This window comes from Ischnura elegans, chromosome 2 (assembly GCF_921293095.1).
Source record: "Ischnura elegans chromosome 2, ioIscEleg1.1, whole genome shotgun sequence".
Taxonomy (NCBI): domain Eukaryota; kingdom Metazoa; phylum Arthropoda; class Insecta; order Odonata; family Coenagrionidae; genus Ischnura; species Ischnura elegans.
Genome location: NC_060247.1, coordinates 138,343,507 through 138,368,781, shown reverse-complemented (window position 1 = coordinate 138,368,781; position 25,275 = coordinate 138,343,507). Strand labels below are relative to the sequence as shown.

The following is a 25,275-nucleotide window of genomic DNA, read 5'->3' as shown; positions in this document are numbered from 1 at the left end:
TCAAAATTTTTCCTGAAAAACCAGTTTCCAAGGGGTAAACCCCACTAAAAGCATACCGTACAAGCGCGTGTAAGAGGCGCACTTTTTTTTCCCAGAAATTGCAGCCGAAAATGGGGGTGCGCCTCTCACACAAACTTCTTATCTTCCCCTCCTCCCTTTCCCCGGTCGCAAGCCCAAGAGGAATAGAGTGGCCTTGGTTTTCTGCGTGAGTCAGTCATCTAAAAACCAAGGCCAAAAACACGCTCGAGGTAGGGGAGTTTCTCCCTTGGTGACGTATTTTGAAAATGTTCCTCTTTGTGTTTCTTACTCGTAAGCATCGCGCCGTCACGTCGGTACTTCAGATGTGAACATGGAAAAGATAGCACGGGGTATTTCGCTCTGGAGGGTGCGATAAATTTACTGCAACGAGTGGGCATACCGCAGCTATTATACTGCATATAGAAATTGCTTATCAAACGTAGAGAAACGCACAGTTTTGAAGGACAATACCGAGTCAATAGTCAACATCTGTCTTGATGAGTAATTTCTTTGACGCTAAGGGCCTGATTTTTCAAAAATCATCTTCAGACACTATTATAAAGGTTGTTACGACTGAAAATTATATTGGTATCAAAACCTGCTGATTAAAAAATTCACACAAGTGTGTGCATTGTTGTACTAAATGGTGGATAGAAGAAATCGGAAATGCTTATAAGTGAAGAGTGCAGAAGGAGAGGTTGAAGGGAAGGAGCGCAATACGTCTTTTTAGCGACGAGGCTACGAGAGAAGGAGCAAGGACAAACAGGTCTGATCTTGCATGCAACGTCGTTGCCTTCGAAGCGAAGGGGCGAAGGCGCAGCAATGTGATATACGCAATCTGAGTTGCCTGAAGTTTCCAGTCCGTCTTGTCTTGTGCTCATGCTACTCATGTTTCTTCCGAAATTGTTTGGAATATTCTGAATATGAGAAGCCTTATTGTAACTGTGTCAATCAATTAGAGCTTAAAAAACTTAAATTCTGTCAGATTGGCATCGCGTTAGATCTCTTTCTTTTTTGAACCTCATCCGTGTCACACAATTATTGAAAGCTATCGATATATCTTCGGGCTTAGTAAGTGACTCACCTAGCATTTTGCCTCCAGAAACTGGGCGAAGAGATAGAAGCAGGGAGATAGAACAAGGTCAGTCGGTAAGATGGGGTAGGGATGAAACAAGTTTTGATTGTTCCAGTGTAACTTGATATTTTCGATTGAGGCAAGTGATTTATGGTCCGTGGGGTTTCCACGGCTGAAATTCTATTGCAATACTCCTACGAGAGCTTTTTAAAAAAAAATTGATTGTGAGTAGGACAGGCATCGTAGTGCAACGGCGTATGTGAAGAGAGGATCGGAACTCTTTCTACTCCCTCTTATGGGACATTGCATTCATGAAAGCATTGATTTAAAATTTTGGATTCAGATTCAATTTCTTCGACGAATTTGGATTCAAAGTACTTTAAGGTGAAGGGCATTATTCGTGGATATTTGGATCTGAGGTACCCGATCCGACCATTTCTAGTAAGAATCATAAGACTAAGACTACAAGTGAATACCTACTTATCTCCGAGCGCCATATTTATCGTGTAAACTTAGCTGAAAAACATAAATTATTAGTAATGAAAGTGGAAATTTTGATGACAGTCGAAAGTCCAGGCATTAGTCTGCAACACCGCGCGATAGCATAAAAAATGCTGGAAAGTTTTTTTTCTTTAGCTCCGATGCTCAAAATGGGGGTGCACCTCTTACGCATGTGCGCCTCTTAAACGCGTTCATACAGTATTCCCAGTTACGCCACTGCCAAAGTGCATGCACATGGTATGCATTGTATTCTCCCTATACAAATAGAAATGTTTCCACACTATGGGGGAAATTTTTACAAGTATAGTTTCTCATTAAATTAAATTGCAACTGTGCAACCGACGACACAATGAAGAGAGACATACCGTATTTGCAAGAATCTAAGACGAGGTTTTTTTCCCTCGCACCTCCTGCGGAAAAGAGGGTTCGTCTTAGAATCGGATGCAAAATTTTTGACGTCAAGCGGGTTGCATAATTTACGTCGGAAAAATTATGGACACCTGAGGTTGCCACCTAATAGCAATACAAAGACAAATCAACGTCAAAAATGGCTTAACAGTAATTTAGCATATTTAATTTTGCGTTCAAGTAAAAAAAAATCCATTTTTGGGTAGCAGGCAAAGATTCGGCGCGTGCCGATCAGTCGCCGGATGCACTTCTGCCGAGTCCGCGAGATTGCCTGCTTTACCCTGGGTTCGGCTTCATTCAAGTTAAAGCTCGATCAACTCTAAAAATGTTTGTGTGATTGGTTACAATTTACCTAAATTGTAACGTTAAAGCCTCAATGCCGTAGTGGGATAAACTGCTACAAAGTCGTCGCATTTTTCTCAGAGCAACGGTAAGATGGCAACATGATTTGCCTGATTAGAGAAATCGATTTAGTTGTGATTCCGTGCCTTTCAGAGTATTACGATGGCAGAGAAAAGAAATTATTACACTGCCGCTTTCAAAAGAAAAGTTATTCAGTGGAACTCCGATCTATCGTACCCGTATTGATCATTTTTCCGCATTCATCGTTCGCCGTTTCTTGTCACAAATAAGGTTCCATATAGACGATGTATTTTTTTCCCGCACCTCAAAAGTATCGTTTTTACCGCATTGATTGTTTGAAGATTGTGGTCCCGACGTATAATTTTCCCACATCAATCTTTTGACGAAAATGAGACGAAATAAATACAATGTGTCATTTATGGCTAATAACTACAGGCACCTAGATTAAATATTCCCCACGAAATGAAATTACCATTGGGAGAAGCTAAAAGCCTTGGGGTAGTAGCATAAGCGCATTTCCCAAGATCCGCTACCCACCTCCATACATCTCTCGCCTCCCCCCTCTGACGCTTTCCTCTTCTCCAAAATCAAACAAAATGTCCCAGCTAGCACAGGGATCGTATTACGAAGATCTTAGCTTCGAAAAAAATATCAAGTTACACGAGAACAATATGAACGCTTTTCACGCTCCCCCTTTTCTCACCCACTGACCTTTTTCAGCGTACCTGGTTCAAAGTTCCCAGTTTCTGGAGGTCAACCGCTGCATGAATCACCTATTAGCTCAAAAGGTGTCTAACAATGAATTTCGGTAATTGGTGTTATACTTTTATTAGGCTGGAATATTTGCAATGTACTCGTAATTAGAAAATAGAACGAGACCAAACACGACGTATTTCTAACGTTATTTAAGCATTTTTAAGCAAGGAACTAGTTGGAAAAATACGAAGGTGATTTTTGGCGAAACTCGATATCCTCGTTGCTGAGCTCCTCGGCAGTTAATGCGGCATTTTTTTCCGAAAACAGGATTTCAGGTCATTATCAGTTATCAATTTACGAGTTATACCATAAGTCTCACTTGTCAGAGTTACTGAGGAAGGGATATCTTCTCAGGATATTTTGTTCCTCCCTACTAACAATCCGAATTCATTCGCCCATCTGACGCTACGCTAATTAGAGAAGAATGGGTAAGTTGCCCTATCTTTGGGACAAAAAATTTCATGGCGCAGTCATATGGTCATGCTTCACCCCCTGCAGTATGCTCTGCGTACGCCGAACGCGATAGCATAGCTCGTACGAGTGGTTACAGTAAACTCTTGATTTTACGAAGTCAGTGGGACCGGAAAATTGGCACTTCGTAAAATCGAGTTTCGTAAATACAAACCTTTTTCATAAGTCACGAAAAAAAATGTTCGCATTTGTTTCTTCCGCCGTTTTTTGTCTTTAGTGGTCTTATTTAAATGTTTTCGGTGGTTATTCTCGGTATAATTCATAGAAAAGGCTTTTTGCAATCGATTAATGATGTGAAAAATCGTTAAATAATTATTCCACCATAAAATTCCCATTTCTTGTTCATACTTCAACATCAACAACCGCTAAAGAAATTCCCGACCAGTTTAGAAAACGTAATCAAATAATGAATTGCAATGTTTATTATAAGAATTTACAGTAATAAATTTGTGATTAGGAGCCAATAGCTACTACAGTAAACTCTTGATTTTACGAAGCAGGATTTTACGAAGTTTTCGATTATACGAAGTGATATTGCGGTCCCAGTGAAAAGCCTATGCTAAATACATGGCGCTATTCGATTATACGAAGTTTCGATTATACGAAATTTTTTGAATTTACGAACCTCGGCTCGGTCCCTAGGAGCAAATGGCATTCGTTTATACGAACTACGGCGAAAAATTTGTCAACAAAACTAGTTACGCCGGCGTAAGTAGCTAAAAAATCAGCGCTTCCAACTGTGGTCCATCAAAAGTGCGAAATCGTAAATGATAATGCAACTTTGGAGAGAAATGGGTCGCCAAAAATCTCACTGTGGGAATTTAGGGGGAGTAGGAGTTCAGTTAAAATATCGCGGCTGACATTATGCCCCTATTTACGTGCCTGTTCGTAAACATAGCATCGACAATAATTCGTAGTTTAACATGTCAGGAAGGTCGTGCGGAGTATTTCGTACACCCCTAATTAACCCTTTGCACTGCTGTGAACGTACCGTATAAGCTTGTGTAAGAGGCGCACCTTTTTTCCCAGACATTGCACCCGAAAATGGGGGTGCGCCTCTTACACAAACTTCTTATCTCCTCCCCTCCCCTTTACCGGTCGCAAGTCCAAGGGGAACTGAGTGGCCTTGGTTTTCAGCGTGAGTCAGTCATCTGAAACCCTGGGTCAAAATCAAACGGCAGGCAGGGGAGTTTATCCCTTAGTGACGTATTTTTAAAATGCTCCTGTTTGAATTTCTTGCAAGCATCGCGCCGTCACGTCGGTACCCCAGAGGTGAACATTGAAAAGATCGCGCGGGGTGATTCGCTCCGGAGCGCGCGCTAAATTTACTGCCACGAGTGGGCATCCCGCGGCATTTATACTGCATAGTGTAATCGCTTATCAAACGTATAGAAACGCGTCGTTTTGAAGGACATACCTGGTTAATAGTCAACATCTGTCTTGCCGAGCAATTTCCATTACGTTGAGCACCTGATTTTTCAAAAATCATCTTCAGACGCTAATATGAGGATTTTTGCAACTGAAAATTATATTGGTGTCTAAACCTGCGGTTTAAAAAATTCGAACGAGTGTGTTCATTGTTGGACTAAATGGTGGATAGAAGAAATCGGAAATGCTTATAAGTGAAGAGCGCTGAAGGCGAGGTCGAGGGGAAGGAGCGCGCTCCCTCCCCTCCGTATTTCAAGCTACGAGGCTATGAGCGAAGGAGCAAGGGAAGAACACGTCCGATCTTGCATGTGACGTCGTTGCCTTTAATGCGAAGGGGCGAAGGCACAGCAATGTGATATACGCAGTTTGCGTTGCCTGAAGTTTCCAGTCCGTCTCGTCTTGTTTGAATGCGCTTATGCTACACTTGTTTCTTCCGAAATTGTGCTGTTTGGACTATGTTGAATTTTAGTAGCCTTGTTTTAGCAATAAATCTTTGTGTCAATCAAATAGAGCTCAAAAAACTTAAATGCTGTCAGATATACATCGCGTTCGGTCAAATTCTTTTTAGAGCCTCGTGCGTGTCTTACGATTGCTGAAAGATATCGAGATATCTCCGAGCTCAGAAGGTGACTCACCTAGCATTTGACCTCCAGAAACTCGGAAAATTGAACCTGGTAGACAGAAAAAGGTCAGTTGGTGAGATGGGGTAGGGATGAAACACGTTTCAATTGTTCCCCTGTAACTTGAAATTTTCCTATTTTCCTGTGGAGTCTCGGAAAGGAAAAAAACGGCAGAGGCATTGGCTGATGGAGGGCCGAGTGTAGTTCCGTTAGGCCCCTTGCACGCACACCGATTTTGGAAAGCCGGTAAAATATCGGCCGATATTTTACCGGCGAAGCGATGCTTGCACACACGCCAGATTTTTACCGGTCAAACGATAAGTTGCTATGTTTTTTAGCCGGCGCCGGCGATCCACAGTGACAATGGCCGGCAGCTAACCGGCATTTTGCCGGTGCCGGCGCGTGGTCGGTACGTGTGCAAGCTCCAATGCTCTCCCATTGTTCACTATTGGAATGTGGACGGCCGATATTTTACCCGCCGTCCAAAATCGGTGTGTGTGCAAGGGGCCTTAAATCTACGACGTGGTTATTATCCTACGGCGCTGAGATTTCCCCGATTGTTGTCCAATCTCTTGGGAAGGTTCATGCTATGTGCCTGTCGTGTTTTGCCTTAAAATTTTCTACGGCTGCAATTCTATTGCAATACTCCTTCGAGAGCTTTTAAACAAAATTGTTCGTGAGTAGGACAAGCAACGTAGAGCGATGGCGTATGCGAAGAGAGGATCGGAACTCTTTCTACTCCCTCTTATGCCGCTATCACCGCCGCAGTTATCAAAATTTCCTCTTTCAAATAGTACTGAGAGATGAAATTTCGATTACTGTCGAAATTCCAGGCATACATCTGCAACACCGCATGATAGGATTTAAAAAAATGCAGCAAAATTTTTTCTTTACAGCTTCGATCCTCAAAATAGGGGTGCGCCTCTTACACGTGTGCGCCTCTTACACAAGCTTATACGGTACTTCGAAGACTACTTGACTACTTTTCGCCGAAGCACTTCGAAGGGTCCCTAATCCGGGACCCTTTCCTCGACGAGCTCACCCTCGCTGGCCCCTGAAACTGGGCTATTTTTTAATGCATTACCTGACGCAACCCTGGGTTTCAAAGGGCAAAGGTGCATTGGGGGGAAAAAGAGTGAAGTGCGTGTTACTGTGGGGCTGTGTGTCAACCAAACGGGCACGGACAAAATAAGCCCGTTGTAATTTGGAAATTTGAAAGGCCACGGTGCTTAAAACATGTAAAATTGGAAGCCCTACCCGTTTTTTACCATGCAAATAAAAACAGCTGGATGACCCGAGAAATTTTCCAGCAAACGGTTATACGTGTACAGAGAAAAATTGCTGGAGAGAACAGCAAAATTGTTTTAATAATGGATAATGCCACCGTTCATAAATACGTGGAAGATCTAAAATTGGCTAATGTTCGAGTCCTCTTTTTACCCCCGAACTCGACTAGCAAGTCCCAGCCCTTGGACCAAGGCATTATCCAGGATTTTAAAGTCCTATACCGGAAGAAGCTTGAGCGGTATTACTTGCGATGGATCGGTATGTATACATTCATCTATTTTGATCATGTGCGTTTGGATATCGATTTAGATATTTTTATTCATGATTATCATTCTTTCAAATCTATTTGCTACTTTTATAAATGGGAACAGAAATTAATAACAACCCCAAATGGACGTTGATACATGCAATCCGCGCCATAATATCTTTTCGTGTATAATTTGGCCTTTGTGAATGAACAACTTAAATATCTTAAGTACTGTGCTCTATTTACCGCCAATTTATGTTTCAGGCTTCTCGTAATGAAGACGCACTTCCAAGTCTAACCATGAACTTTCTTCTCACGCGCTTCCCCGTTCTCCCATGCTGGGGTTCTGTCTTTCCAAAGCCTCCCTCCTGCCGCCTTTGGCTGATCTTGCTGACACCCACCTTACGCATCCCAAACCCCTCCTTCCCCAGCATTTCCCATTCACTCCCTCCCTAAGGAGACTGAGCTTGTGTGCGTCGCAAAAAAAATACTGCCCCCAAAAGTAGACTGAAGCAGAGCTGAAGGCCATTTCCCCACCCTTCTTTGTCCTGCCCCCTTCACCAGTCCTTGTGCTGACCACACTTCTTCCCTCAGGCAATCCCCATCCCACTCTTATTCACCCCACCCACTGGGAACGTTCCCCGATTGTGGAGAAGGGCATGGTTCATCTTTACCTGCAACGGGGGGAAGTTATTAACCGGAGAGAGGCGGAAGAAGTATCTTCCACTATCGGGAAAATGGTGCCGCGCTTATATTTGTCTCTCTTCTTCTCAGCTGACTTTTCAATTGAAATTAATTTCTTTGCTCTTTCCACACTATATTTATTTACGATTATGGCGCGACTATTTTTTAGTGCTAAAACTAAGAAAATCTTTTCTCTATGTCAATGATCCTTTGCCTAACTTTCAATACGGCAGAGAAAGGAACACGAAAACTAAATGAGGTGACGGTACAGGTTTTTGCGTGTCATTTATTGGGAATTCACGCTAGCGAACCAATACTTAACCACGTTGAGAAATGATAAAACGTCTCTTGTAGGAAAACAATCAATGTGGATAATAACGTTTCTATCTATACTTCTCCGATACTGTAAGATGTTTCTCCTGTCGTTTTCCGGTTGGAACCTTGCTCCTGTCGGCATAAAAGGAGAGAAACATACTATATGAACAGATTACCTCACACCCGGTATGAAGAATACAGTCCTGATGAAGAATTAAGTCTTTTATGGCAACGTCTGCGAAGATGATGGAACACAGTAGTCGGACGGAGAACTCAAACAGAATTTACTTCAAATATTCGCCAGAAGATAATCACATCCTACGTTATTTATGATCGTAATTGAATCTCAGTGAAAATAGAGCACATTCTGCTGAAAATACGAAGTAACTCGAAGTATTAACTTACGAAGGTTATTTTGGAAACGGGCTAAGATCCTTGTTTTTCTTTTTTTTCTCGTCACTGAGCGATAGAGGGCGACATAAATGGCAGTTAGGCCGGCTGCCGCTAAAATTCCGTGGGTGTCAGAAACAAATATCTATCTTTTGCATACTTAATAGTAGCTATTGGCTCCTAACCACAAATTTATTACTGTTAATTCTTATAATAAACATTGCAATTCATTATTTGATTACGTTTTCTAAACTGGTCGGGAATTTCTTTAGCGATCGTTGATGTTGAAGTATGAACAAGAAATGGGAATTTTATGGTGGTATAATTTATTTAACGATTTTTCACATCATAAATCGATAGCAAAAAGCCTTTTCTATGAATTAAACCGAGAATAACCACCGAAAACATTTAAATAAGACCACTAAAGAAAAAAAAACGGCGGAAGAAACAAAAGCGAACATTTTTTTCGTGACTTATGAAAAAGGTTTGAATTTACGAAACTCGATTTTACGAAGTGCCAATTTTCCGGTCCCACTGACTTCGTAAAATCAAGAGTTTACTGTATTAAGTATGCAAAAGATAGATATTTGTTTCTGACACCCACGGAATTTTAGCGGCAGCCGGCCTAACTGCCATTTATGTCGCCCTCTATCGCTCAGTGACAAGAAAAAAAGAAAAACAAGGGTCTTAGCCCGTTTCCAAAATAACCTTCGTAAGTTAATATTTCGAGTTACTTCGTATTTTCAGCAGAATGTGCTCTCTTTTCACTGAGATTCAATTACGATCATAAATAACGTAGCATGTGATTATCTTCTGGCGAATATTTGAAGTAAATTCTGTTTGAGTTCTCCGTCCGACTACTGTGTTCCATCATCTTCGCAGACGTTGCCATAAAAGACTTAATTCTTCATCAGGACTGTATTCTTCATACCGGGTGTGAGGTAATCTGTTCATATAGTATGTTTCTCTCCTTTTATGCCGACAGGAGCAAGGTTCCAACCGGAAAACGACAGGAGAAACATCTTACAGTATCGGAGAAATATAGATAGAAACGTTATTATCCACATTGATTGTTTTCCTACAAGAGACGTTTTATCATTTCTCAACGTGGTTAAGTATTGGTTCGCTAGCGTGAATTCCCAAAAAATGACACGCAAAAACCTGTACCGTCACCTCATTTAGTTTTCGTGTTCCTTTCTCCGCCGTATTGAAAGTTATGCAAAGGATCATTGACATAGAGAAAAGATTTTCTTAGTTTTAGCACTAAAAAATAGTCGCGCCATAATCGTAAATAAATATAGTGTGGAAAGAGCAAAGAAAATAATTTCAATTGAAAAGTCAGCTGAGAAGAAGAGAGACAATTATAAGCGCGGCACCATTTTCCCGATAGTGGAAGATACTTCTTCCGCCTCTCTCCGGTGAATAACTTCCCCCCGTTTCAGGTAAAGATGAACCATGCCCTTCTCCACAATCGGGGAACTTTCCCAGTGGGTGGGGTGAATAAGAGTTGGATGGGAATTGCCTGAGGGAAGAAGTGTGGTCATCACAAGGACTGGTGAAGGGGGCAGGACAAAGAAGGGTGGGGAAATGGCCTTCAGCTCTGCCTCAGTCTACTTTTGGGGGCCGTATTTTTTTGCGACGCACACAAGCTCAGTCACCTTAGGGAGGGAGTGAATGGGAAATGCTGGGGAGGGAGGGGTTTGGGATGCGTAAGGTGGGTGTCAGCAAGATCAGCCAAAGGCGGCAGGAGGGAGGCTTTGGAAAGACAGAACCCCAGCATGGGAGAACGGGGAAGCGCGTGAGAAGAAAGTTCATGGTTAGACTTGGAAGTGCGTCTTCATTACGAGAAGCCTGAAATATAAATTGGCGGTAAATAGAGCCCAATACTTAAGATATTTAAGTTGTTCATTCACAAAGGCCAATATATACACGAAAAGATATTATGGCGCGGATTGCATGTATCAACGTCCATTTCGGGATGTTATTCATTTCTGTTCCCATTTATAAAAGTAGCAAATAGATTTGAAAGAATGATAATCATGAATAAAAATATCTAAATCGATATCCAAACGCACATGAGCAAAATAGATGAATGTATACATACAGATCCATCGCAAGTAATACCGCTCAAGCTTCTTCCGGTACAGGACTTTAAAATCTTGGATAATGCCTTGGTCCAAGGGCTGGGACTTGCTAGTTGAGTTCGGGGGTAAAAAGAGGACTCGAACATTAGCCAATTTTAGATCTTCCACGTATTTATGAACGGTGGCATTATCCATTATTAAAACAATTTTGCAGTTCTCTCCAGCAATTTTTCTCTGTACACGTATAACCGTTTGCTGGAAAATTTCTCTGGTCATCCAGCTGTTTTTATTTGCATGGTAAAAAACGGGGAGGGCTTCCAATTTTACATGTTTTAAGCACCGTGGCCTTTCAAATTTCCCAATGACAACGGGCTTATTTTGTCCGTGCCCGTTTGGTTGACGCACAGCCCCGCAGTAACACGCACTTTACTCTTTTTCCCCCATGGCACCTTTGCCCTTTGAAACCCAGGGTTGCGTCAGGTAATGCATTAAAAAATAGCCCAGTTTCAGGGGCCAGCGAGGGTGAGCTCGTCGAGGAAAGGGTCCCGGATTAGGGACCCTTCGAAGTGCTTCGGCGAAAAGTAGTCAAGTAGTCTTCGAAGTACGTTCACAGCAGTGCAAAGGGTTAATTAGGGGTGTACGAAATACTCCGCGCGACCTTCCTGGCATGTTAAACTACGAATTATTGTCGATGCTATGTTTACGAACAGGCACGTAAATAGGGGCATAATGTCAGCCGCGATATTTTAACTGAACTCCTACTCCCCCTAAATTCCCACAGTGAGGTTTTTGGCGACCCATTTCTCTCCAAAGTTGCATTATCATTTACGATTTCGCACTTTTGATGGACCACAGTTGGAAGCGCTGATTTTTTAGCTACTTACGCCGGCGTAACTAGTTTTGTTGACAAATTTTTCGCCGTAGTTCGTATAAACGAATGCCATTTGTTCCTAGGGACCGAGCCGAGGTTCGTAAATTCAAAAAAATTCGTATAATCGAAACTTCGTATAATCGAATAGCGCCATGTATTTAGCATAGGCTTTTCACCGGGACCGCAATATCACTTCGTATAATCGAAAACTTCGTAAAATCCTGCTTCGTAAAATCAAGAGTTTACTGTACCTACTTTCCAGGGTGGCTTGCCTTCATACCACGGAGTGTTTTCTGTGTGGATTTAATAAAGTCAGGTTTCATTTTCACTAGTTTAATTTTATTCGTCTTCGGACCATGGCCCCACCGAAGAAACTATTAGTCGAATCAACAATAAGACCTAAGTGTCTCGATTAAGTACCACTATTCCTGTCATTACGCGCCAAAAATCCTGCGTTTCCTGGGACATAGGCAACATAGCCAAACATTCGCGCATTGATTGTTTTCCCCTAGAAAATTTTTTTTCCCATAGTGGAGTTCCAAAAAAGGGGGGGTCGTCTTAGAATCGTGTTCGTCTTAGAATCGTGTTCGTCTTAGATTCGTGCAAATACGGTACATACACACACGTCTACAACTGTGGCAAACTTCAACAGAACAGGACGACCGCTCAGTAAGGGGTTGGGCAGCAGAAGCACGTCATGGTTAGTAAGTTGGGCATGCATTGCAGTGTATTGGCCCTAATTGCTAATAAGAGACAATTTGAACTCTTTCCACTCTTATGCTTAGGACGCTGAAGCATTAATTTAAAATTTCAGATCAAGATTCGATGCCTTCCGCAACTTTCAATCCGATGGATCCGGTGAAGGGCTGCACATATTCAGATCTAATGTATCCGATCCAACCATCCCTAATATTAACATAAAATCTACTCACTTCACTCTCTTCTTCTTGGGCATAGGAATGATGATGTTTTTCTCAAAGTCACTGCTGTCGGCATGAAAATGATGTGCCGCTGTACTTTGCAAATTTATATCTGGACTTCAGTGCATGCCATAATAATGAATAATGTGTCATCTTTAGGGATGGACGGATCCAGGATTTTTTTCAGATCCGGATTCGGATCGGATCCTTGATTTTCAGAGCCGGATCTTTCGAATCGGATATTTTCGGATCCAAATACATTTTCAAATTCCTGCTATTAAACGAAGTAATTACACAAGTTTATTCTGGGTACATACAATCAAAGGAATGCTTTTTAGATTTTCATATACATTTTTATATTTTTATAAATCAAAAATCATTTTTATAGGCTTTCAAGTTGTTTTTTTAAAAACATCTTTACATGTCAGTACCTAAACTGTAACGCTTGGGTTTGGAAATGGAAATAGGAAAAATCTTCAGATAAACCACTGATCAGTGGCGTAGCGGGAAAGGGAAGTCCAGGGGTTCCGGACCCCCTGAAATACAAAAACACATTTACTTTCCTTCATAAAAGGAAACAAAATACTGAAAAATCATAAATTTACAATAGATTTCTTAGAAAAATGAAGTTTCTTTTCGATTGTGAAGGGTGATAAAATTAGTTTGAAACCCTCTACTTTGTACCCTGTTGTTTAAAAATTTTCCCCCCTGGTTTTGGACCCCCCCTAATGAAATTCCTGGCGACCCCACTGCCATCGACTGAATTTAAATTTTCCCCACGCATGTTTCCCCCGAATTTTGTCACTTTCTTATCGCAAATCGACTTGTGTTTCACCCGAAAATGCTTCAGCATGATGAGGTGGATTTAGCACTTCCTCGCGATAATTTCACGCCACAGTGCACGCACATGGCATACATTGGTTCTCCTTACCTCAATAGAAATGTTTCTACAGAATGATTGCTAATTTCCGGGTTCTCCAGCCGCGTCTGTCGTTTATGGTTGACTACTTGTCGTTTATGGTTGTCGTTGTAGTCAACCATAAACGACAGACGCGGCTGGAGAACCCGGAAATTAGCAGTCATCGTGAACAACGCCGCGGAAACCTACGCACAAGTTTCTACAGAATGAAAGACATTTTTATCATTAAATTAAATTGCAAATGCGCAATCAGCAACACAAATAACAGTATTTAAAATAGCATGAACGGCACGTGCGACGAGGTGCTTGACCGCTCAGCATGAGGAAGAGGTGGACTGCAGAAGCACGGAAAGGAGAGGTGGAGGGGAAGGAACGCGCTAAGGCCCCGTTTGGCAACATGATATTAATAAAAATTATTAACATTCACAAATATCAACATTTTTAAAGAGCATGGATCATAGAAAATTTTCAAATAAATTAAGAAGTGTTTCTATCAATTTTATTTTTTCTTTCAGGGTAAACTGTAGGACTAAATAGTATTTCAACATTTTCTTTATTTCACAACAAAATATGAGTTCTAAGAATATGCAAAAGCCATTTTTTAAATCTATATTAATGTTTGCAACTTATAGTGGAAGATGAATGTTGCAGACATAGTAGTTTTCCCAAAGTTGAGATACACGGTTCATGAAGTTGACAAAACGGCTAATTTTATGGTGCACGGAGTCATTCATTGCACTAGCGCATCTACATTTTTGAATTTTTCATAAAACAAAAAATAAACCAGAATTGGGAATAAAAGTTTCTTTCAAATGACGTATTATTCATTATTATGGCATGCACTGAAGTCCAGATATAAATTTGCAAAGTACAGCGGCACATCATGTTGATGCCGACAGTAGGTAACTCTCCTGTTGAATACATATTGCAGGAAGTCTTGTACATGCTGAGTTAAAGCCTTCTCTCCTGCATTTTTGATAAGCTCTGCTACAATTACATCTATTCATGGGGCATATTTCTTAGCCGGTTAGAATGCTCAAGTCTTTCACAGTGGTAGCTGTGGTTGCGGGGGATGAATTAATGGTGCTGTTGAATATGTTGGGTTTTGTTTTCAATGCAATAATGAGTCATGATGCTGCATTCTCTAGGTTGTATGTTTAGTTTCCAAGTATCACACCACAGGGCAGTTTAATTAGCACCAAGTTGAAGATTCATACTGCCAGAAGTATTTTTAATTTTCTTATAAATCTTAAAATCGTCACCATATCACTTAGGAAGGAAATATGGTGGGACGAAAGATCATCACCTAATAAATAAATTGAAAAGGCACTAAGGCCTAAGGACACCGAGTAAAAGAGACACGGGTGAGTATTACACGCTAGGTTCAGTGACAGAGAAAGCTAGAAAGAAAGCTAAAGATAATAAATGTATGCCAAACTGTTGGCTGAGTTTATGAAAGAATAGTCGATGATGAAGAGTGTGCAAAGCCTCGGAGAAGTCAAGGTGGATAGTATAAATGCTAACATTAACCTCTCACTAACCTGGCATTGGTACATATTTCTTGGGCTCTGGTTACAGTCAGGCATTGGTATCAAACAAGCCAAATTACTTAAAAAGTCAGTTGGTGAAAGTTCCTGGTGCGTAGTCACCTGTATAAATGATAAAATCACAGAAGATAAGAAATTATTGCAAAACAATGGATGGAGGTGTAAGTGGTAGCGTGGTTGAGTGGCAATTGGGAGATACAAATGGATCACAGTCCCAAATGCTTTTCTCATGGCAAATTTCATGCTCGGCATTTAACATACGCCACCAATGGCCACATGTTTGGGCTTCTTGATTGAATGCTAAACTCCATGTACATTAAGCCATAAAAACAGTTCAATACATAGAGATACATTTAATCACATTCCATAAGTAATGCAAATGCATTAATATTCATTGTTTTTGGCATATCATGTGATACAATACTATCAAAAGAAATAAACATAACTGACAAACTCCTCCTCATGCTTTCAATGAGATGTATTTCCTAATGCATACAAATTATATATAACCATCTCTAATTAAGAAAGGAGAAAAAACTGTCCTGGACAGTAATCAACCAATTTCCATAACTCTAGTTTTTGGTAAAACATTCAAAAAAGACATTTCCGTCCTAAGATATGTCAAAAAAGGTATCACCTATTTTCTCCTTCCCAATTTGGATATTACAAGGGCTAGTTCCAAAATATTAAGCTCGCGATCATACAAAGTCAGTGGGACCGCAAAAAAAAACACTTCATAATATCTAGTTTTGTAATTTCAAACATTTTTAATGAGTCGCGAAAAAATGTTTGTTTTTGTTCCCACCCCCCTTTTTCTGTATATATTGGCCTTGTTTAACATTTTTGGAGGCTATTTTAATGGAATTTTAAAAAAATGTGAACGATCATTAAAAAATCATATGACCCTAAACTTCCCATTCTTTCAAGTTAGATAAATGAACTTAGCCCTAAAAAAATTCCCATCCATTTTAGAAAACGCAATCAAATAACACCTTGAAAATTTTTGTACAAGAATTTCATCTGAGAATTTTGTGGTCAGTAGTGAATAGCAACTATTATCTATGCATACGATAGATATTTGTTGGATATGATTTTCTACCAGCGAATATTTAAAGTAATTTCTTTTCGGGCTCTCCGTCCGGCTGCCATGCTCCATCATCTTTGAAGACATTAAAATGGAAGACTGTCTATTCGTCACCAAGGGCAGTGATGCCGGGAGTGAGGTGCCACGGCTATATAATAAGTCTTTCTTCTTTTATGCCGACAGGAGCAAGGTTCATAATGGACAAAAGCTGAAGAAGCATCTTCTATTTTCGGGTAAATAAAAAGAGAAATGTTATTATTCACTTTCATTTTTTTCGTACAACACACATTTTATCATTTCTAAGCATATTTAGGTGAAGTATTGGTTCACTTGCGTGAATTCCCAAAAATCATACCCCAAAACGTGTACCTTACCCTCATTTAGTTTTAATGTGTCTTTCTCCATCGTATTGAAAATTATGTAAAGTATCATTAATACAGAGAAAAGATTTTTTTTACATTAGCACTACAAATTAGTCGTGCTATTATCGTAAAATAAGTGGTAGTGTGGAAATGCCTAAGCAAATAACTAATTTCTATTGAAAGTCTGCAGAGAAGAAGAGAGACAATTTTATAATCACAGCACCTCAACCCCGGTAGGTATCAAAGGCCTCTTTGACAAAGAAAAAGTCTTTGATTGAATCATCGGCTCAGAGGTAGATGGAGCTCCTTACCAGGACAGACACCCGAGAAGAATTTAATTTGACCATTATTTAGTTTTTTCTTTCTCCCTTCCAAGCTAATATTTATTTCCGTAAATGGCGCACCTATTTTTAGTGATAAAAATAAAAAAAATAATTTCTACATCAGCATTTCATAGCATCATTTTAAATGTGGTGAAGTATAAAACCCAATAACTAAAGAAAGGTAACGTATTTAGGTATTTTTCTCAAGGGTTTTCGACACAAAACCAGCATTGCAAACTTTTAAATCTACACAATATTTAGAAAATAATCAGCCCAAAACAAGATGTATTTCACGCATCATTTAAGTTTGTTGGTCATGTTCATAATGGGTTAGCAAAACCAAAATATAAGCTCATAATTTCAGACTGACGTCCGGTTTTGGCTCAAGCTTTTCAAATATTAAGCAAATGGGGAACAAGCACAATTTTTAAAAGTACTTTACTAAGAAGGTCCCTACCTCAAATATACTCACCGAAAATTTTGCGGATGAATAATGTTTTTTAGCCGAGTTATGAGTCTTTAAAAATTAATCTTCATCGGCTGCTTGAAAACACGACATCATCAGACCATGACCTCACAGCACGGTATCCACTGATGACAGACTGAGGCAGTGGATAGAAAATCGGTCTATGCAGGGGCTAAAATGCAAATTTGGCAAAAATAATTGCTGTTTTAACATCAAAATGCAGATTATGAATATCTTGGGTCGCCAAGGCGTTGTTGAAATAAATAAAGGGGATTTTCGGGGAGAATTCGAAAGATTAAATGAAAATAAGTTGATTGCACATTGAGATCTACGGTGCAAACCTACATAATTTGCTTAGTGGAATAAGTGTGTTGCAGCATGGATATCCAATATAAAAACGTGTGAAATCGTGTATAGTGCCCCAGAGCTCAAGTAACTCTATTTTCTCGCCGGAGAAGGTTTTTGCTTGTGTCCCAAAGGACAAAAATAATAGAAGAAAGTGGTTGACGACCTACAGAATGGAGTTAAATACTTTATCTACATTGTCAATCGTATATTTCTCAATGTAAGTACACTCTTGAATCAGGGTTACAGTAGGATTTTATTGAACTGCCAGTTTATCTCCGGTGGCCCCCAAATTTAGGATGTATCACTCATTTCATTTTATAAACAACCCTATAAATGTACCTAATAGTCTACCCATTGTAGGATTAAATATAAAGGAAGGTGGCTATTAACGAGAATAAATACTGATTACAATTAAACCACAGAGAAAAATAAGGAATACACGAGAAATATGAGGCTTTTGGCAAGGTAAACTCAGTATTTGCCACTGTCAAGCCAAAAAAGTTCGCTGCATGTCAACGCAAAACCTAAAATTTTGACTTGTTTCTGCAGTGGGTTTCGGTTCAAAAATAGGAACTAGAGTAAATACAATGTAAATAGTACTTGAAACTTATTTCTGTGTCTATCAAATACTTAGATCATTTGGATCTCAACTCCAGCCGATTGGGGAAAACTATCGAAGTTCCTCATGGTTACTAAGTAAATGCATAAGATACATTTTCAGCTAGCAATGGATCTATTTAATCCTAATGGCCAAAAAATAAATATTAAAAAAAGTTCATAATGTAATTTTGATTAACCACATAATTATTTACCTGCTTGCTTCTACTCCAGTCATCAAGCTGGTGATGAAGCAATCAGTTTTTTTCAGAAAATCAGCCACCAAAATGGAGCCGACCAAAAGTAAACAGCCGTATTGTGCCTTCATAACTTCCTTTTAAGTCAATTTGTCCTTCGAGGAACAACTACAAAGCTGATGAAGATTTTTTCTTCGATATATTGCAATCAAGGCTTTACCGCTACACTCTCTTAGCGAAGTGAATGGTGCACCGCACAATGTCATCAGAAGGTGTTTCAGGTCACGTGATTTCAAGCGATTATCAAGCAATTCTACTTAGCATTTACTGACGTTTGTGGAGTACTAGTAGAGTTTCGGCTTATATATTTGGACTCGTGAGAAAACTGTCTATTCAATGAGACTTACTAGCATAATGAAATAATTTCATGCATGTTCCCCATTGCTCATTTTTTTATCCCATGAACATAAAATAATTGATTTTTAAAAGTTGGTATTTTGTTTTTCCCCAATATGTGATTCGTGCTTCCTAACTTGGCTAAAATGATTAGGATCAATTACGGAATTGGCAAGGCAGGTAGCCCAGCCGTATCTTTGCGTGAACTGAGCGGGAGGGCTTGCTAAACCACCTCACGGGAGTGAGGATAGATTGAAAGTATGTCACGAAATGACAAAACACATGTCATAGCCAATAAAATGAATGCGAAAAACAAAGTTTTTTTCTTCATTTCCCCGATAATGAAAAATACTTCTCCAGCCTCTCTCCAGTTGGAAACTATAGCTGGTAGAGATGAACCATGCACTTCCACAGTCAGAGAGCATTCCAAGGGGGTGGGGTAAATAAGAGTGGGATGGGTGCTGCCTAGTTGAGGAAGTAGGGGCAGGATAAAGAGAGGTGCAGCGGGTGGGAGGAATAGGGGTGGGGGGTAAAGGGCCTTCAGCCTTGCCTGAGACTACGTTTGGGGGCCATGTTTTTTACTATGCATTCAAGGTCATCACCAAGAAATGCTAGGGAAGGGGAGAAATGCTAGTGGAGGGGGTTTAGGGATGCATAAGTTGGGTGTCAGGAAGATCAACAAAAGGCTGTAGGAGAGAGTAAACAAAGGTTTTGGAAAGAAAGATCGCTCGGAATGGGGAACGGATAGAGAACGGCTACAAGAAAGTTCATGGTTAGAGTTGGAAGTGCCTCTTCATTACGAGTAGCCTGCAAAACAAATTGGTGGTAAATAAAGCCCAATATTTAAGATACTCCACCTCACTTTCATCTTTGTCTTCACTGCTGTCATGTACGCCTAGTCCCAGCCCCTGCTTCTTCTCCACTGTTTGCTGCTTAGACACTTGCTATGCACCGACTGAAGTCTTTTGCACATTCTCTCATGAATTTAGTTCAAGCCCACACCTTATGATTCAGTGCTTCCAGAATGAGAGACAGCCAGACACTACCTCCCTCGTGGATGGATAGCAAGGTAATTACGCGAACACTTAATGCATAGGATCATCAAAACCCTGTTCAAATTGCCAATAAAGGAGCCATTTTGAACTCAACATGGGCTCGTGTGTAAACTGATTATTTCTCACAGTCTTACGCATGCTATTATTGATAGTAAATTGCATTGTTAGAGTGGATAGATGCCTGAGATAACTAAGAGAGAGATTTACAAATGACCTTTATACTAAAAATATTTATTAAGAACAGTTAGCTGTGCATGAAAGTCTAACTTGCTCATAAGAGCAGCATTTTAGAACTTTTCTGGTACTAAATACGTGAACAACATCAGAAGCTGGGTTGATAAATATTAATTCTGGGTTATTCTATAAGCCGACAGCATACCCTGCACACAGATGACCAAGAAATTGCCCGGGATTGAATTTGCTTGAAATTACTATCACAAGCTGCACAAACCATATGATACCACACTAAGCCTTCTTTTACTCAAAACGTCCAATAAAAAGTATTTTCTACCTGAACGACCCTGACTGTTTGCCAGGAACAGATATTTTGAACTGTTCTTTTTACTGAACAGGTTCCAAGTGAACGGTTCATCAAAATGAACAGTTTAACCCACCTCTAGTATATACTACATTCTGGGATGTAGCTTAAATTCTTACTATGAATGACAACTTATTCGCATGCTTCACTGTCACAGTTCTTTTAACCTCAACATTAAACTGCCCAACACGCCAGTACAGTGACACCATTGATAAACTGAGCAGATGCAGCCTAGCCTGCATGGCATATGTATCTACCTTATCTACAGAGTCTGCCATTGAAATGAAATTCTAAATGCTTTCTAAGATAAATCCTCCATTGCCCATGACTCATCAAGAGTGTTTCCTTGTATTTTTAATTCAATACTTTCTCAAAAACTTCATTTTCAAGGCTTGAACAATCTTGAGTGTGAATTCTTCCCTGTCTCATGTCAGAAAGACCAATCCCAGAGTGAATTCATTTTGAGTCTGTTTGTTTTGTCGTGGCCCAAAATGCCAGAATTGGCTTAAAGTTCAGGAAAGGGTTCACTAAGGAGAGGACACACAATAACTTGTGTTATGATTGTATCATGATATAATGTGTCCTTTGGGCAAATAAATATTATCATTATCATTATCACTGGGATGGGAAAGCCAACCCTCTCCTCATGGTCGTTTTCTGAGGGAGGAAGGGAAAAGACGTACGACAAACCACTATGGGAAAAAACAAACCACTCTAGGGTGAGTTACTAAAGTGAAAGGAATTTTGCGAGGGCCTACCATTGAACTGGACATGGAAACAGCAAGACTGCTAAGGCTGGCAGAAAACAAAGCAAGCACACTGAGCAACACCTCAAATGAGGAGAATAAAGAGGGAATTGAGAGAGAGAGGACCTTCACCAAATCTCCACTGGGAGCCGTTCACAAAAATGAACTTTACGAAGTTGAAATATGGTTTCTGCTCACAGGCCAAGACAAAATAGCCTGTAATAATAATGTTTTCTCATTCCCAAAAGCAAAATGTAAATTTCCACGGAAAACCAATTCTACAGCCACAAAACGCTGCAGACAAAGAACATGCCTTAGTATTTCAAATTGCAGAACACTTGACAGACATTTGGGAAACCAGGGATTGAATTCTAGTTTAAGCGAATGATTTCAAGAATCCCCAACTAAATTTTAATCTTAAAAGTTCAATAAAAAATCAACAATTAATTAATGGTTATACCAACCCCGGTGTAAGCCTCACTTGGAGAGAGGCAGATGTTGAGGTAAACCTGTTCAAAAGTGCCAATCATTTCAACTTTCTGGGCCGCTATGTTGAGCACTGGCCTCATCAGACGGGCAGTAGACGTGAAAAGATAGATTCCAGGATACTGCCCCTTTGGCTTCCTTTCAATCATCACTATTTCCATCATTCTAGGGACCTACGGCACAAGAAAAATGGTTGTCATCATACATTAAAGATTGTAAGTAGCCACAAGGTAATAATAATTATAAGTACAACAATAAATAGAGTAATATTAATGGATGAGCTGGTTCTTAAATTATTTCTCTTCTCGGTCCAGTTCTCCCCCATTGGTTCTCGGTTGTAAGGATGAACTCTTTATTATCTGAATCAATGGCAAATTTAAATGAACAGCCACAATAAGTGAATGAAAATAATTTCACTAATGATGTAAATAAGCAGGAAAGCTCTGACAAAAAAACTTGCCAAGTGAAAAAATTTAAATAACTAAGACATGTTAAAGAATGCATGATCAACCAATGTGTCACATTACATCAGTGGAAAGGCTACGCGAAATATGCTTGTAGCAAGTTTACATACTTCATAGATAGTTAGCACAGCATCAGAATCGATAGTGAAACTCTCCCAACTTCTGACAGCACCATCGTTAAGTTGTTATATCTTGTGAGTCAGTTCAAAATAGATACTGTATTCTGCGATGTAGCTTAAATTCTTACTTTAATTGACAACTTATTCGCATGCCTCAATGCCACAGTTCTTATAACCTCCACACTAAACTGCTCAACACGCCGGTTCAGCAACACCATAGAGTAACTGAGACGACGTGGCTTAGCCTGCGTGGCGGACGAATCTACACCCGCCACATGGTACCATTGATTGATATACCATTGAAAAATATTTCATCTCAGGATTTGGTCAATATTTATATCACATAGTAGCAATTATTAGTGTGTTTAATGGTGACAAATTACGTTTGCAGAAGAAACGACGGTTACATAGCAATCTCTTCAATAGGATTCAGAACGTTGAAATTAATGCAATTTTCAAATTGCCAGCTGTTGTTTAGCAAGTAACACTTGAGTCTATTAGGTTTGAGAAAACACCTCATCGTCCGTTGATAATTCTCTTCCTATGGAACACAATGGCTCTAATCCAATACTAATTAATACATTTGGGCATGTATTAATACTTACTTTCATCGCACCTGCTGCGAAAAATCCCCTAAGGCATTATTTTAAGAGTAAAAAGCAAAAATTGGTAATTTCCCTGAGAGAATCTGTGTAATAGTTATGCTGTGTTATACTAGTTAACCTGTGTTATAATATGGCTGAAAGTGCAATTATACCTCGCCTTCTGGGCTTCACTCCCTGCCATTATAAGGGGCACCACCTCCAGTACGCTCTATGTACTTTCCCTATTATTTCTTTGCTTAATATGCTTAAATAATGTCAGATATACGTCATGTTTGGTCTCATTCTTTTTTTAACTACATGCACATTACAAATATTTTAATCCATTTAAGGAGTAATACCAATAGCAACATGTATTTCAATATTCGTATTGTTCATAATCTCTTTCTAAAAGACAAATATTGAGTGTGTTTTTAATCCCCTACCTCCCCAGGAAAAGTGATTTTCAACTCAAAGGACAAAGTGCTTCCTGAAGATAGAAGTGGAGTCTATGGTCAGAAATGTGATGAGTGCAATGAACAGTATATCGGTCCAACAAAGCTTAAAGCTCGTGTCGACGAACATAAAAGAAGTGCTAGATTGAAAAACTTCAAGACACATTTTTCCAAGTATCTCATCGAATCCGGCCATAAGTGTGATTTTAGCATTAAATTTTTACTTATATTTGACAAAAGTGTTAAATTGGATGTTTTAGAAATTCTTGAAATCACAAAATGCTCTCTTGCACCCAATACCACAATTTTAAATGACATGACTGAATTCAAGTGTTCCCATTTCTAGTAAGTTGTTTCACAATCTGACTTCTTCCTTGCCAATCCCTCCTTCCCCCACCCCTCCCATTAACCTCACCACCACCTTACCTTCTATCCGCCTCTCCCTCCCCAGATTTTATACTTTTATGTTTGGACCCTCCCTCTAACTTCTACCCCCCCTTCTGTTGTCGGATATATAAGGTTTGACATTGTAAGTGCTCTTTCGGTTTGTCTTGAGAATGATGCTATAGACATCGAAACTAGTCGACAGCAAAAAAAAATTGTGGAACAGTACTCGGGTTTTTGCTTCACCATGAATATTTCATTATTGTGTAAGAAGAGACTTCGAGAAAAAAAAACTTTGATATTAAAGTGGATTGGAGAAGTAAATTCAGGAAAGACAATGAGACAGCTAAGAATCAAATCAATTTCAATACAGCACGTATGTACAGTGTGTATTTCTACAACTCAAAAATTTATTTCATATATGCCACAGAGACAAAATGCTAATGATTTACATAGGAAATTAAGTGATGAAGATGATACTTCCTGAACATTGTAAATGAAATATCTTTGTATTTTCCACATATCTCCTACCCTTGCTGGCTCCCCCTTGAAAATGACGCTTACTTCTTGAAGTCGATACATAAAAAACTGTATGGAAAATATGTGCTCCAAGTTGTTTATTCCACCAAATTAAGTGCATAACTCAATTTTTTCCTATAACTGGTTTCAAGGATCTTCCCCTCTTTGTTCGACTGACCTTGATGCCCGCCACCTTGAGCATGCGCAGCTGGCTCTCAAAAGTCAGAGCCTTCTCATCTGGAATGAAGCCGAGCAGACATCCGTCAAGCATCACCTCGAGCAAGGGCACACGGGGGTATGGGCCGTGGCCCAAAGGCAGCATGCCCAGAGAGATGAGCACATTGGGGAGTTCTTTGATCATCCACCTGGAGGGGGGCTGACACACTACGTGGCACTTCTTGGTCAGGTGGTTGAGCAGGCCACAGGGAGTGCCGTCTGGCGTGTGGACGGGACACAGAAACCCTACACAACAACAACACACAGCAAATGATTACTTTCACCAGACACTTTACAAATTTCAAATAAAACATTTCCCACCAAATTAAAATAATATCAGGGATATTTATCACAGCTGCATGATGACAGTTTGCATGATTCTTGAGTCCTGTCCAGCGAACCTCAGCAATATTCACTTCACTTGCCAAGGGAAATAATTACTGCAAACAGGAAACCAAACCACAGACTTTTGGCTTTCTAGACTACTGAGCTGACCTCTATGCTATCCAGAATCCTTGATTCCCGTGACAATTCACCGAGGCTCATAGGGCTAGATGTTAGGCCCATGTCCTTGCAGTCCATCAGGAATGGCAATGCAAGGGAAAATGGACAACCAAGATACCATTCCATCATTCTAACTCTAAAGCTGACCAGGGGCCTTGAAATCCAAAGTTCTGTGGTTCGATTCCTTGTGCTGGGGAATTTTTTCCCAGAGTAATCAAAGTGAATTTAACCACTTCTCACAAAGTAAGATATTTTACAATTACCACCAAGTGCATCTCCAGTAAATCTTTAAATAAATTATTTTGGCAAGAGGTAAGAAAACTTCATCGGACACTACATGTTGCACTGCACTGCAGTATCATCAGGACTACGTACACATGTACAGCGATGGAAAAAATTAACTCAAGCTCTCTGGCATCTGAAAGTGGCCAGTTCAGGAACTACTTGTCATCCAAAATGTTGCCCTTGAAATGCTCTCATACAACTAGGAATTATAAAAGCCATATGCCCTGTACCAAGGATATAATCATA

General features: G+C 39.9%; 1 protein-coding gene across 1 annotated transcript in view; it reads right to left on the bottom strand.

The window, feature by feature from the left end:
- LOC124154686 (DNA-directed RNA polymerase I subunit RPA2) overlaps positions 1–25,275 on the bottom strand; it is a 155,598-nt gene that overhangs the window by 58,149 nt on the left and 72,174 nt on the right. Inside the window, exons 11-13 of the mRNA XM_046528563.1 lie at positions 24,203–24,486; positions 21,481–21,675; positions 14,899–15,006 (exon numbers count right to left, since the gene is read on the bottom strand). Coding sequence (XP_046384519.1) covers positions 14,899–15,006; positions 21,481–21,675; positions 24,203–24,486 — 587 coding nt within the window. The remainder of the gene's footprint in view (positions 1–14,898; positions 15,007–21,480; positions 21,676–24,202; positions 24,487–25,275) is intronic.